The sequence below is a fragment of the Bufo bufo genome, chromosome 3 (assembly GCF_905171765.1).
Source record: "Bufo bufo chromosome 3, aBufBuf1.1, whole genome shotgun sequence".
NCBI classification, from domain to species: domain Eukaryota; kingdom Metazoa; phylum Chordata; class Amphibia; order Anura; family Bufonidae; genus Bufo; species Bufo bufo.
In genome coordinates this window covers 674,374,695-674,390,316 of record NC_053391.1, presented here as the reverse complement: position 1 = coordinate 674,390,316, position 15,622 = coordinate 674,374,695, and the positions used below count along the sequence as shown (strand labels likewise).

Genomic DNA, 15,622 nt, shown 5'->3' with positions numbered 1-15,622 from the left:
GCCTCCTTTCAGTTGACAGTCACGGCTGCCCTCTTCCAACATGGCCGACACGATGTTGGTCATGTGACCTTCCAGCCTCAGCTGCCGATCCGTCGTGCGGACGCAGGCTTAGTTTAGCGGCTTGCCCGTCTTCAATATGGCGCCTGGCGCCTCGGAGGGGGCGGGGCGAGGCGTGCGTCTCCTTTTTCGGAGCCCTCACGCCGTCTATCCGCAGGTTTTTCTGGAAGTTTCTGGACTGAGGTCCGGAGCCGGGGCGCACGGAGCGCACGGAGCACCGGGAGGCTGAGGACATGTTCGGCTGCCTGGTGGCAGGGAGGCTGGTGAGTCACGTGACCCCGGGCTGCCACATTGTATCCCGGACTGGGGGGGGGGCTGTCACTGTCAGGACGTGCTGAGGGTAGTAGTCCAACCAGTACGGACTGAGATACTGTAGTAACCTGCATTATGGATGTTATGTATATATATATATTATTATTTTTTTGTAACAATCCCTTTAAGGCCCTGTTCACACTCGCAAAGTCTGCAGCGTATTCTGCATCAGAAACGGCTGCGTGTTTTTTTTTTTTGCGGAGGTTTGTCAATGGACAACTTGCTTCTAGAGCCCGGAGACGTCTGTCTGGACGTGTCCGTAAACTGCTATGGGAGGTGGACTCCGCTGGCGTTGTGAGGGAGAATCTGTGGCGGCGCGGTATCAGGTCCATCCCCTGAGCTTTCTGGTTTATTTTTTTGAACCTGAATGACCCCCTTTAATGTCGCAGTCTGACTTGCGGTTAAAGGGGTATCCTGTGGATAGGGGATAACGATTAGATTGGTGGGGGTCCTACAGCCTGGGGCCCCTCCTGCGGTCAAGCACGCACACGGCATCAGCCGTAGAGATGAGCGGAGCCGCAGGGGGTTTACTCGGGGTCCGTGGGAGGACCCCTAACCTTATAATAGTTATTATCCCCCCATCCTGCGGAATACCCCTTTAAATCTGCAGGCAGCGAGTTCTAGAGCAGACGGTTAACCCCTTCCTGTCAGAGTTTACTTTTGTATTGCTTTATGTGGTGATAATGTTTTTTTAACCCCGTCCAGACCAGTCCTAATTTAGCAAATCTGACCAGTGTCCCTTTATGTGGTAATAACGCTCTCACTTTTCCAGGCCGTTCTGAGATTGTTTTCTCGTGACACATTGTACTTCATGACAGCGGTAAATTTGAGTCAATATATTTCACCTTTTTATTTATGAAAAAATCCCAAATTGACCAAAAATTTTCAAAAATTCGCAATTTTTCAACATTTTAATTTCTCTGCTTTTAAAACAGAAAGTGATGCCCCATAAAATAGTTATTACTTAACCCCTTAAGGACTTAGAACGTACCGGTACGGCATGGGTTTAAACCTGCGATTGTGGCGGGGGTTAATCGAAACAGGATGCCCGCTGAAATCTTTCAGCGGGCATCCTGTCACAACGCCGGGGGGGGTCATGTGACCCCTCCCCCCCCGTATCGGCGATCGCCGCAAACCGCAGGTCAATTCAGACCTGCGGTTTGCGGCTTTACCTGCGGTGGCGGTGCCATCAGGTCCCCATGCGGCTGTAGGGGGGACCCGATGGCATAGAAGGCAGCGTGATGCCTAAGGAAGGCTTCGCGCTGCCTTCCGGTGAAGAGCCTGTGAGATGCAGCCCCCTGGATCTCACAGGCCGGAAGCTGTATGAGTAATACACACAGTATTACTCATACAGCCAATGCATTCCAATACAGAAGTATTGGAATGCATTGTAAAAGGGATTAGACCCCCAAAAGTTCAAGTCCCAAAGTGGGACAAAAAAAAAAGTTGAAAAAATAAAGTTTCCCCCCCCAAAAAATTGAAGTTTCAAGTAAAAACAAAGAAAAACGTAATTTTCCCCAAATAAAGTTAAAAAAAATTGGTAAAAAGTATACATCTTGGGTATCGCCGCGTCCGTATCGACCGGCTCTATAAAAATATCACATGACCTAACCCCTCAGATGAACACCGTAAAAAATAAAAACTGTGCTAAATAAACCTTCTTTTTTTTTTGTCACCTTACATCACAAAAAGTACAACAGCAAGCGATCAAAAAGGCGTTTTCCCACCAAAATAGTACCAATCTAACCGTCACCTCATCCCGCAAAAAATGAGCCCCTACCTGAGACAATCGCCCAAAAAAAAAAAAAACTATGGCTCAGTATATGGAGACACTAAAACATCATTTTTTTTGTTTGAAAAATGATATTATTGTGTAAAACTTACATCAATAAAAAAAAAAAGTATACATATTTGGTATCGCCGCGTTCGTATCGACCGGCTCTATAAAAATATCACATGACCTAACTCCTCAGATGAACGCCGTAAAAAATTTAAAATAAAAACTGTGCTAAATAAACAATTTTTGTCACCTTACATCACAAAAAGTGTAATAGCAAGCGATCAAAAAGTCACACGCACCCCAAAATAGTGCTAATAAAACCGTCATCTCATCACGCAAAAATATGTATACATATTAGGTATCGCCGCATCCGTGACAACCTGGTCTATAAAAATATCACATGATCTAACCTGTCAGATGAATGTTGTAAATAACAAAAAAAAAAAACGTTGCCAAAACAGCTATTTCTTGTTATCTTGCCTCACAAAAAGTGTAATATAGAGTAGGGATCGACCGATTATCGGTTTTACCGATATTATCGGCCGATATTGAGGATTTTGACCGTTATCTGCATCTATTTTGCCGATATTCCGATAACGTATGGGGAACACAGAACGCTCTGCTCTCAGCGCTCTCCATGTTCCCTCAGCAGCACAGGGGAGAAGGAAGCAGTGTCTCCTCCCTCTGTGCTGCCGCCAATGAGAGGAAGAAGTACAAGAGAAGGGGAGGGGCTGTGGCCACCGCTCCACCAATGAAGATGCCTCTCTCAATAATTCATATACAGGAGGCGGGAGCTGGCTGCAGAATCACATAGCCGGCTCCCGGCCTCTATGAGCTGTAGCTGCGGTCCGCGGTAGTTAACCCCTTAGGTGCCGCGGACCGCAGCTACTTGTCATAGAGGTCGGGAGCCGGCTATGTGATTCTGCAGGCAGCTCCCGCCTCCTGTATATGAATGATTGAGAGACTTATCTTCATTGGTGGCGCAGTGCAACCCCCCCCCCCAAGCCCCCCGGTATTAATCATTGGTGGCACAGTGCGCCCCCCCACCCCCATCCCAATAGTAAAAACATTGGTGGCGCAGTGCGCCCCCCCACCCAGTATTAATCATTGGTGGCAGTGGCCACAGGATCCCCTCTCCCCTGCTCCTCCGATCGGAGCCCCAGCAGTGTAATCCTTGGGCTCTGATCGGTTACCATGGCAGCCAGGACGCTATTGAAGCCCTGGCTGCCATGTTCAGCTCCCTGCTGCTGTGTGCACAAAGCACACAGCAGCAGGGACAGTGTGAGCTCCTATTCACCCTGATAGAGCTCTATCAGGGTGAATAGGACAAGGGTTCTAGTCCCTAAGGGGGCTAAAAGTTAGTAAAAAAAACAACAACAAAAAAACACAAAAATATTAAGTATAAATGAAAAAGATTTACAAAAAAAAAAAAAATTACACGTTAACAATAAACATATTAGTTTTCAGCAGATTTGTGTAGGAATTTTTTTTTTTTTTCTCAAAAATAAAAATACCCAGAATATCGGTATAAATTATCGGCTATCGGCCCTAAAAAATCAATATCGGTCGATCCCTAATATAGAGCAACCAAAAATCATATGTACCCTGAACTAGTACCAACAATACTGCCACCCTATTCCGTAGTTTCTAAAATGGGGCCACTTTTTTGGAGTTTCTACTCTAGGGTTGCATCAGGGGGGCTTCAAATGGGACATGGTGTCAAAAAAAACAGTCCAGCAAAATCTGCCTTCCAAAAACCGTATGGCATTCCTTTCCTTCTGCGCCCTGCCGTGTGCTCGTACAGCGGTTTACGACCACATGCGGGGTGTTTCTGTAAACTACAGAATCAGGGCCATAAATAATGAGTTTGGTTTGGCTGTTAACCCTTGCTTTGTAACTGAAAAAAAATTATTAAAATGTAAAATCTGCCAAAAAAGTGAAATTTTGAAATTGTATCTCTATTTTCCATTAATTCTTGCGGAACACCTAAAGGGTTAACAAAGTTTGTAAAATCAGTTTTGAATACCTTGAGGGGTGTAGTTTCTAGAATGGGTTCATTTTTGGGTGGTTTCTATTATGTAAGCCTCACAAAGTGACTTCAGACCTAAACTGGTCCCTAAAAATTGGGTTTTTGAAAATTTCTGAAAAATTTCAAGATTTGCTTCTAAACTTCTAAGCCTTGTAACATCCCCAAAAAAATAAAATATCATTCCCAAAATGATCCAAACATGAAGTAGACATATGGGGAATGTAAAGTAATAACTATTTTTGGAGGTATTACAATGTATTATAGAAGTAGAGAAATTGAAACTTGGAAATTAGCAATTTTTAAAAAAATTTTTGGTAAATTTGGTATTTTTTTTACTTCATTTTACCAGTGTCATGAAGTACAATATATGACGAAAAAACAATCTCAGAACGGCCTGGATAAGTCAAAGCGTTTTAAAGTTATCAGCACTTAAAGTGACACTGGTCAGATTTGCAAAAAATGGCCAAGTCCTTAAATTAAAGGGGTTGTCCGAGTTATGAAAAAAAATAATATAGCACTGCAGGGCTCGACAAATCCCAGGCGCCAGGTCGCCATGGCGACCAGGAATTTAGTCCTGGCGCTTGGGTATTTGTCAGCCCATTTTCAAAGGTTCCCGGGCGATGGGTGCTGAGCTGCCGTTCTGTCCGGAGGCAGCACCGTGTGAAACGGCTCCGTCACAGCACACAATAGCAGAGACTCTGGCAGCAGGGAGGGGAGGGGCTCGGGAGGAGTGTAATCTGATCCTAGAGTGGAAGCTGCTTCTGCCAGCCCCTCCCCTCCCCGCCCACCAACCAATCAGAGCTGAGGCGAGGCAAGCACTAGCAGCTCTGGGTCACTGACACAAGTACAGGGGGGAGTCTAAAGAATCGAATGAGTCTCAGGTTAAAAGAATCAAAAAATCCGACTTTTTAGTAAGAGACTCATTTGATTCTTTGAGTTAAGAGCCGTGAGTCTCTAGAACAGTTTACACTGAGGCTGATGCTTTTGTTGCTGCAGTGATAAGATTAAGGGACAGGAGCAGAGAGATAAAAGTGACAGGACACAGTTTAGATTACAGTTTGAATTAACCCTTTAGGATCAAATTGGCTTCTCAAGGAGATATACATGTTAAAGGCATCCCTTCTTCTGTCTCATTCAGTAGCTATATAACTAAGGGTACTTTCACACTTGCGGCAGGATGGATCCGGCAGGCTGTTCACCCTGTCGGATCCGTCCTTCCGCTGTTTCGCCGGACCACCGCTCCGTCCCCATTGACTATAATGGGGGCAGTGCTGGGTGAAAGGCCGCCGGACTAAAAGTACTGCATGTCCAACTTTTTAGTCCGGTGGCCTCTCACCGCGAACTGCGCCGGAGCTCCACCCCTGTCCGCATTATAGTCAATAGGGTCCGGGGACGGAGCGGCGGTATTTGTAACATGGTATACAGCATTATTGGGGGGCTCTATGGAAAAGTGGGGGGGGGGGGAGCATTATGGGGGCACCTACTGGGGGATTTATGACGCGGCTCCGCCTGGCTCCTAACTTTTTTAGCTGGCTCCTAGATTCCAAGGAAATTTGTCAAGCCCTGTAGCACTGAATATCTGATATATAACTGAGCTAAGCAAGTTTTATGCAAAAAAAAATATATATATTTCCTCATTTCCCTGGTTCTTTTCTGGCCCTTTGTTTACATGCAATAAAAACAATTTCTGCCCCTCCCCCTGCTCTGCTAAGGGAGTGGATACAAGAGCTGCCCTGAGTGACCTGTCTGCCTGCTGGGAGACTCTGCAGCATGTTGTATGTGTAGGACTACAAGTCCCAGCTGTATAATGACACTGCTAAGGGAGTGGATACAAGAGCTGCCCTGAGTGCTGGGAGAAAACAGCAACTTGTAAGTGTAGAACTACAAGTCCCACCTGTATAATGACACTGCTAATACACACAGGATCTTCCCCCTACCTGTAATGCTCTGCAGAACTTCTCTTTCAGCTCTTGTGCCCAGCATTTGTCTCCTCACTGCCTGCAGCTACACAGTAAACACTTCAGCCCTGAGTCTGTGCAGCTGAAGGGGTTAAGATTCCTAGGATAGAGCACACAGCCGGCAGTGACGGGGGCGTGGCCAGCACAGTGACGGGGGCGTGGCCAGCACAGTGACGTCTCATTTACAGGCTTGTAAACGACCTTTATCAGAGCAGGGAGAGAAGCTGACATCACAGGTCATGTGACCCTCAGTGAAATCTGAGAAACCAGCCACCGGAGATAAAGTGAGTTAATTGGAAAGCTGTTACATTTGCCCAGTTAGGAACATAGAAAGAACAAAAAAATAACTCTGATAACCCCTTTAAGGTGAAATTGGGCTGAGTCCTTAAGGGGTTAACATTCCCCATATGTCTACTTCATGTTGGCATCATTTTAGTAATGTCATTTTATTTTTTTGGAACGTTAGAAGGTTTAGAATTTTAGAAGCAATTTTGGAAATTTTTAAGAAAATGTCCAAAGTCCAACTTTTTTAAGGATCAGTTCAGTTCTGAAGTCACTTTGTGGGGCTTACATAATAGAACTGTAACGGCTCTCCTGGCACCCCGACTGGGTACCTCTGTTGATGGATGCTCCTAGTGCTTCCCGAGGGCTGCAAGCGCTCAACTTGACACCATAAGTACTGCCGACCCCACGAACCGCCGCAGCTTGGTTGGAATCTCGCCGTCTTAGTTCAGAGAGCGATGCAGGAACAGCTCTTAAAAGAGCTCAGTGATTATAGCCAGGGGAGTATACAGCGTATAGCATTCCTAGTGTAGATGCAGACGAGGCTCTATGTTGAGGGTAAAACAGGAACTCTTTAATGGGGCTACATATCAGCCTTTTATGCAGGTCTTCCAGGAAGGGACACTCCCCCTGGGCACCTTGTGGAAGACTGCGATCGTTTTTACATTAGCCAATCAGATCCATTTACAGTATAGAAACACTCCCAGCAATTGTACACAACCCCCCCCCCCTCTGCCTGTGATACAATTACCAAAATACAATGGGCTCTGCCTGTGATACAAAACATTTTTCCCAAATCACAGAAAACACCTCAAAACCCCACATATCCCCATAATTTATACATCCCTGGATAGCTCTGATCTGGACAAACAACATATCCAAAAATCACCCAGATCCGAGCAGGGGTTCCCGAATTCCACGGAACAGTTCCACAGATTTAGGCTGTGCGGACAGTCTATCTTCTCCTTTCAGAATGTACATCGGCCATAATCCTGAGGCAAGAGGCTGGCAAACGGGCCCCTCCAAAACCCAGTGGCGAGGTTACTTTCACCACAAGAACCAACCCATAAATGCCCCTATTTTAGAAATGACACCCCTCAAACTATTCAAAACTGGTTTTAGAAATGGTGTTAACCCTTTAGATATTCCACAGGAATTAAAGCAAAATAGAGGTGAAATTTCAAAATGTCACTTATTTTTTATTTTTTGCAGATTTTCCATTTTAATCAATTTGTTTCCTGGAACACATCAATGCTTAACATCAAAACAAACCTCAATGTTTTTTACCCTGATTCTGCAGTTTTTTGATTGATTAACATTATGTTTTTTGGGAGATGAGCTCACAAAAAAAAATCTGTTTTGGCGCAATGTTTATTATATATATATTTTTTTTTACGGCGTTCACCTGATGGGGTAGATCATATGATTTTATTATAGAACCGGTCGTTGAGGACGCGGTGATACTAACTGTCTATTTTCTTTTATTTCTTCTATTTTTTAACATTTTTTTAAATAACGGATTTCGGGGAATTTTTATATATATTTTTTTTTATTTTTATTTTTTTTTATGTGAAACTTAAAAAATTTTTTTTTGTCAAAACACTTTCTTTTTTTTATTTTATTTTACACTTTGTGTCCCCCATAAGGTCATACAAGACCTCTGGGGGACAGACTCAGTGCGGGGCTGATCGTGGTCTATGGAAGACCCGTCAGCTCCTGCACTCCCCTGGCAATCACATGACCACCGGGACACAGAAGCGGCATAGCGCTTCCTGATCTGTATACACAGCGCTCAACAATGTAGAAGGCCGGGACACCCAGAAACGGTCCCTGCCTTCTCTCTGGGGTGCCCTGCTCGACAGCTGCACGATTAGCGTGCAGCTGCGATCTCTGAATGGACGTTTTCAGAACATCCATTCAGAGATAAACCAACCGCCCATAGGACGTTTATAGTCAATGGGCGGTCGGGAAGTGGTTAACTAACTGATTCGGCGATTGTTTTTCCTGACACATTGTACTTCATGTTAATGGTAAATTTGAGTTGATACATTTGACCTTTTATTTATAAAATCCCAAATTTACAGAAAAATTGTGTATTTTTCCTGTTTTCCAAACTTATATTTCGCTGTTTTTAAGACCGTGAAACTGCCCTCCTTGCAGCCCTGACGTTACTGAGAAGAAGCGATGTAATCTCGCGAATGCACACGGACGCCGCACGTAATCGCCCACTCAGTCTTCCATCCCTGTGCTGACAGCAGCCTCAGGGAATGGACTGCGCATGCGTCAGCTGTCTGCGCACTCTGCTTATGTGTGGCGTCAATGTGCGAGATTACGGCGCTTCTTCTCAGTGATGTCGGGGCTGCAAGGGGGGCAGTTTGGGAGGCAGGCGGTGCTGGGCTCCAAAGACGTTGAGAACAGCCCCTAGGCCAGGGATGCCCAACCTGCGGCTCTCCAGCTGTTGTAAAACTATAATTTCCACCATGCCCTGCTGTAGGCTGATCCTTCATGTCAATAACAAAGGTATATTACGGACATGCTTTGGGAGAACTATCAGAACGTATAACCGCCTTGATAGGCATAATCCTGGTGACCGTATCCCTTTAACAGCAAAACAAACCTCAACCTTGATTACTTTGATTCTAGAGTTTACATAAACTGCTGTATGGGCAAAGCGCAGGGCTCAGAAGGGAAGGAGCGCCATATGGTTTTTAGAGGACAGATTTTGCTGGAATGGTTTTTGGGAGCCATATTACATTTGAAGAAACCCTGATGCATCCCTACACTGGAAGCTCCCAGCAAGTGACCTAATTTTGGAAACTACAGCCCTCAAATAATTTTTCAAGGGGTGTGGTGAGCATTCTCACCCCACAGGTGGCTTCCAGAAATGTAGTGAATATGTAAGGATTGGTTCACACTTACGTAAACCGATGACAAAAAAAGCCGTCACGGATAGCTTGGCAAGGAGGGGGGCAATGAAGGATAGGGATTTGGACTAAGGCAGGGATGCTCAACCTGCGGCCCTCCAGCTGTTGTAAAACTACAACTCCCACCATGCCCTGCTGTAGGCTGATACCTGTAGGCTGTTCGGGCATGCTGGGAGTTGTAGTTTTGCAACAGCTGGAGGGACGCAGGTTGGGCATCCCTGGACTAAGGGATCTTGGACCTGGAACTGCTGCCGGTGAACAATAGGCTTATTGATCACCACAAGTTCCAGCCAGCCAACTCACAGCACTGAGTGGCTGCATACAGAGAATCTTCTTGTTGTGCATACTTCTCTAGCGCTGCGATTGGTTGGTTTAGCATACCGTATCCCTATAGCATCGCAGCGCAGACTGAGGGACGTCAAACCCTGGTGTCCACTGTCTAACCTCGGGGGTGATTGGTGCCGTCCATTTCAGCACCGATCACCCCCATCGGAGCCAACCTGCAGCTCCCTCACTGATTTTTACAGTGACTAAGCTGTGATTGGCCGGTCATGAGCAGCACGGTGGCTTGGTGCCAAGTTGGTGCCTTGCGGGGCTTGGGTCCAAGGACAACATCTGCATGGAGTTTGTATTATGTTCTCCCGTGTTTACGTGGATTTCCTCCGGGTTTTCCGGTTTCCTCCCACACTCCAAAGACATCTGATTGGGAACTTAGATTGTGAGCCCCATTGGGGACAGAGTGGTGATAATGTCTGTAAAGCCTTGCAGAATATGTCAGTGCTATATAAGTGCATAAAAAAAAAAATAACATTTTAAAAATTGGAGGGGGGGGGGGGGGTACAACCTCCCAGGGCCCATAGCTAAGATGGCTGCCTTGTTTTTGGGTCATTTCCTGCTATACTATTCATGTATGGTGCACGTCTGGAAGGAGTTAAGCTTGTGTTTTGTATTATTTATTTTTTTCAATAAAAAAACCATGTGTAGGGTAGTGGATGTTTTAAATAGGGACGCTCCCACTAACAATTTAGAGAACAATATAGAATATGAGGGAGCTTAAAATATAACTTTTACTAATAGACCTTTTAAGAAAATAAGCGCCACAAACAGATGGCTTAAATATGGAACAGTCTTACCATTCCGACGCACCCTGATGGGGATCAGCCTAGCGTGGTGGAAATAATACCGCGTCTGGGCCGATGATTAGATGTGGTCGTAGGTTGTTTGAAGATGTAGACTGGTGCAGGGAACCATTGTCCCTAGTAAGCCTTGGATGGGGAGTGGGGCATTGCTAATGTTCACCTGCCTGTCTACATGGAGTTCCTACCCCGCAAGGGGCGGCCCTGTCCAGATACCTTACCCTAAGATAGGGAGGTATCCCTATTTATGCCCTATAGGATAGTTCCCGACGTGTCACGTTTCAAGTGGTCTATCATCAGGGGAATAAATCCACAATGTGCAAAAGATAATCCTTAGATCAGTGGATCTCTTGGATTAGAAAGAACAGGACATTGATGGTCCTATGGAAAGGAGGACCCCACGAATTGTTTAGGGGGCACCTCTGGGGCAGCTGAAATGATGTGCAACTGAAGACAAATGAGAACATTAGAGACATGATCTTAGACGAATGGAGTGATCCTGAGAAGAGATTAGGAGTCTCCAGGGAATTTAAACAAAGATTATTGTTTGACCCAACAGAAACAAAAATATTTAATGACACGCCTAAGATCGACGTACAAGTCGCTAAGGTGGTAAAAAAGACTTCCTTGCCATTCGAGGACTCTTCTCAATTGTCCGATCCTATGGAAAGGAAAGCCGATGCCCTGCTACGCAAATGTTGGGAGGCTTCTATGTATGGTATCAAGACCAACATCGCCGCCACATCTGTCGCCAGAACCATGTATATCTGGCTAAATGAGCTCGAAAACCACGTAAAAAATAAAACCCCTAGGGAGGAAATCTTAGGTTCAATTCCCTTACTGAGGTCTGCCACTGCCTTATGGGTTAAATCCTGGGGAGGAGACAGAACATCTAAAAAAAAAAAAGAAAAAGAAAAAACCCTTTCGTCCCTTTCCCTCTCAGTCTAAATCATATAGAGGAAAAGGCAAAACGGGTCGGTGGAGTTATCCCAAAGGGGGGCAGAGGGTTTCTCCTCAATCCACAGAATAAACAAACCGAAAAATAATGATGCCAGAGTAGGGGGCAGATTGAGGAATTTTCTGTTACCCTGGCAGGAAGTAACCCAGAATCCTTGGGTCATAAACTTAATCCAAAACTGATATCGTATAGAACTTTCCTCAATCCCCCCCCAAGAAGGTTTCAACTAACCTTACACAACCCCAAAACATTGCAAAAAATCTGGCAGGGAGTCCCAGACTTGAAATCAGCAGGCGTAAAATAACGGAGGTCCCCACCCCAGAAAGAGGAAGGGGTTTTTATTCCTGGTCCAAAAACCAGACTGATCCTCCCGTACTATAATAAATCTAAAAGGATTAAATCAACACATATTATACCGGAAATTCAAAATGGAGTCCATTTCCTCCATCATTCCACTAATCAAAAAAGGTTCATACATGACGTCCATAGACCTAAAAGAAGCGTATTATCACGTCCCCATACATTAACAGTCTCAGGCCTACTTAAGATTCGCCCTGCAAGACGAAAAAGGTGTAATAAATCACTTTCAGTTTACAACTTTGCCCTTCGGCATCTCATCCGCCCCCAGGGAATTTACGAAAATTGTGGTAGAAATGACCGCCTTTCTCAGACTAAAGAAATTAAAAAAATTTCCCTACCTAGACGACTTTCTGATCGTAGGAGACTCCTCAACAGAGACACACAATATAACCGACTACGTCTTAAAAGAAATGTCAAAACTGGGCTGGATAAGAAACATAAAAAAATCATGTTTAACTCCAAACACCCAAATAAAATTTCTGGGAGTACTTCTGGACTCTGTGACCCAGTCATCATCCCTCCCCATAGAAAAGCTGGTGGTTTTCAAGGAGAGAGTACAAAGATTCCAGGCTCAGAAAAAGTGCTCGATAAGAGAAGCCATGAGCATCCTGGGATCCATGGCATCCTGTATCACTACGGTGGCTTGGGCCCAAGCCCACTCCAGAACAATGCAGGCCTGGATCTTAAGAAATTGGGACGGAAAACAGTCCTCGCTGGACAGGAAAATATTAATTCCACACCACGTAAAATTTAGATCTAAACTGGTGGAATGTAAGGAAAAACCTGTTAACTCACGTAGCCTGGGAAACAACCCCAGAGGTCCAAATCATAACAGCAGTCAGGGATGGGGTGCCAAAGTAGACTCCTCAAATTGGCAAGGCAAATGGTCAGACGCAGTAAGTATGAAATCTTCAAATTTACAGAGAACTGCGTGCAGTGTGGGAAACCTTAAAAGTAGCCCAAAGCCAACTTCTAAAGAAACACCTAAAAGTATTTTCGGACAACAGTGGCCTACTTAAAACATCAGGGCGGCACAAAATCCCAAGGTTTAATCCGATTGGCAGAACTAATTTTCCAGTGGGCAGAAGAACATGTCCTATTAATAACGGCGGTCCACTTAAAGGGCTCAGAAAATCTAGAAGCAGACCTGAACAGAAAAACTATAGATCAGGGAGAGTGGTCCCTGTGCCAGGATGCTTTCCTAAAAATTTGCGAAAAGTGGGGAACTCCTGTCTCCTCAAATAGATTTGTTCGTGTCACAAGAAAACGCAAAAGTCGAACGCTTCTGCTCCCTGAATCCCAGAGACCGACCGTGGGCAATCGATGCGTTCTCAACCAGGTGGACATGGAACCTGGCATACACGTTTCCTCCCTGGTCCATAATCCCCAGGGTACTTCAAAAAATCAAAAGGGATCCAACAACAGTAATACTGGTGGTCCCTTTCTGGCCAAAAAGAAGCTGGTTCTCCATCCTGAAAGACCTAGCCTTAGAATAACCTTGGGAAATCCCATACCATCCGAACCCGCTGTCACAGGGCCCAATCAATCAGAACCCCAGCCTGTTCCGTCTGTCAGCTTGGATCCTGAGGGCGAGATGCTGAAAAGTAAAGGTCTCTCACGGAAAGTCATCAATACCCTAAAATTGAGCCGTAAAAAAGCTACCATGGCCATTTTATATGAAAATATGGAAGAGGTACTGTTCCTGGGTAGGGGATAACTGCCCTAACGGATCACCACCCTGCATCCAGAAAATTCTAGATTTTCTCCAAAAGGACCTAGACATGGGGCTTAAACTTAACACTTTAAAGGTGCAAATATCGGCCCTATCAGCATTTTATGATTCCGGCCTATCAAACCACAGGTAGATTAAACGATTCATGAGAGCGGCTTCCAGAATAAGACCATCCCTTACGAATAAAGTACCACAATGGGACTTAAATCTGGTATTAAGAGGACTGACTGACAAAACCCCCGTTCACTCCTTTGTCAGACATCTCATTAAAACATCTTTCATACAAAACGGTTTTTCTGATCGCCATAACATCAGCCAGACACCTAGGCGAGATCCAGGCCCCCTCATGTAAAGAACCTTACCTCTCAGTCTTTCCAGATAGGATAGTTCTAAAATTAGATCCTGGTTTTCTCCCCAAGGTCGTATCAAATTTCCGCAGGGATCAAGAAATTATTTTACCATCCTTTCCCGGAAGAATCTAAATTCCATCTCCTTGATGTACGAGACACCATCATGTTCTACTTAGCCACTACTAAAGAATTTAGGAAAGACAATAACCTCTTAGTCCAGTTCGCCGGTCAGAACAAAGGGAAAAAAGTGTCGAAGGCCTCCATCGGTAGATGGATTAAGTCTACCATCGCATGCTGCTACTCCATGGAGGGCCTGAATAGCCCAGCCAACATACATTAGAGCCCACTCCACTAGGGCTATGGCATCTTCCTGGGCAGAGAAGGCCGGTGTTTCACTGGACACCATATGCAAAGCGGACACTTGGTCAAATATAAATGCCTTCATAAAACACTATCGTCTGGGTGGTTCAGCCAGTGCAGACCTGACGTTCGGTCGCAAGATTCTGCAGGCAGCTTCCCCCCCCCCCCTCTACCTAGTAATCTGGTAGTTCTCCATGGTAGCCGTCATGGTGGATGATAAGGAAAACCGTAATTAGACTTACCGGTAATTTTGTTTCCTTGAATCCACCATGACGGCTCAGATATTCCCTCCCTATGTAAACTTTATCAGAGAGTATCAAGTGTCACTGGTGGTTGAATATGCTATTCTAATATTCATTAGGCTGCACCCACTTGGTAATCCTGTAAACACTGAGGGTGAGAGTGGGTGGTGGCCTTTTAAACTCTGTGTCCCTGCCCCTATAGAGGTCAAGGGTCATCTCTCCATGGTAGCCGTCATGGTGGATTCAAGGAAACAAAATTACCGGTAAGTCTAAGTACGGTTTTTCTCACTGCATTCTAAAGTTTGACAACGGTCAACATCCCTGTCCCCCCTGTAGGTGACTGTGGGTACAATGACAGCCCCCTCGATCATAATGTCTTAAAAGAGGCTCAAGGGATGTGCACAGTATTGCGTGGCTGAGCATGCATGTGCAGTGGCGTACCAGTGCTCAGCTCCGATGTGAAAACACTGCATTTCATGCAGCCACCACTAGGGGGAAACAAATTATTTCAGCTTCTTCTTTGATCAGTTGTAACTGCACGAATTCCTATGCACTGAGCTCCCCCTGGTGGTGGCTGCAGGCAGTCAGCTTTTTAATAGAAGAGATGCAGGAGATTTATCAGTGTATTTATGGCAGTTGTCTGGTCTAAATACTTGTCATTGAGAGTTAAGTTTCTCAGAATGAACACCGTATTTATGAAGCGCCTGTTCCACTAGACAGATGAGGTGTGTGAGGTGGAGGGTAACTCTTTTGTATTACTTTTTTTTTTTATATATAAAATTTTGTCCACTTAATAAAAAAAAAAAAGTACAATGTAAATTCATCAGAAATCTAAGGAGTTGCGCTTTGCATTCTGCATTGCCTGGGAGCAATTGACGCGCACGCACTGAGAAACTGTGAGTCAGAGGAGACCATGTTAAGGGCCCTATGAGATCTTTGTACACCCCTGATGCATCTGCATTCATTGGCAGGGGGCGGTGGTGGAGGGGCCACAAGGACAAAAAATGAGGCTTGTTCGATTTCAACATGCACAAACCTTCTTTGCCCCAATGTGCTGTCCGGGAATGGTTGGGGGTAGGTTGGCAGTCGCCTCAAAATCAGCAGGTTTGGCAATCTAATCTGTACAGGACCTTTTAAAGGGG

At 45.2% G+C, this 15,622-nt stretch overlaps 1 protein-coding gene across 1 annotated transcript in view; it reads left to right on the top strand.

Moving 5' to 3' along the window:
* The first annotated feature begins 200 nt into the window (after window positions 1-200).
* HIKESHI (heat shock protein nuclear import factor hikeshi) overlaps window positions 201-15,622 on the top strand; it is a 30,144-nt gene continuing 14,722 nt past the window's right edge. Inside the window, exon 1 of the mRNA XM_040426372.1 lies at window positions 201-320. Coding sequence (XP_040282306.1) covers window positions 291-320 — 30 coding nt within the window. The 5' untranslated portion in view covers window positions 201-290. The remainder of the gene's footprint in view (window positions 321-15,622) is intronic.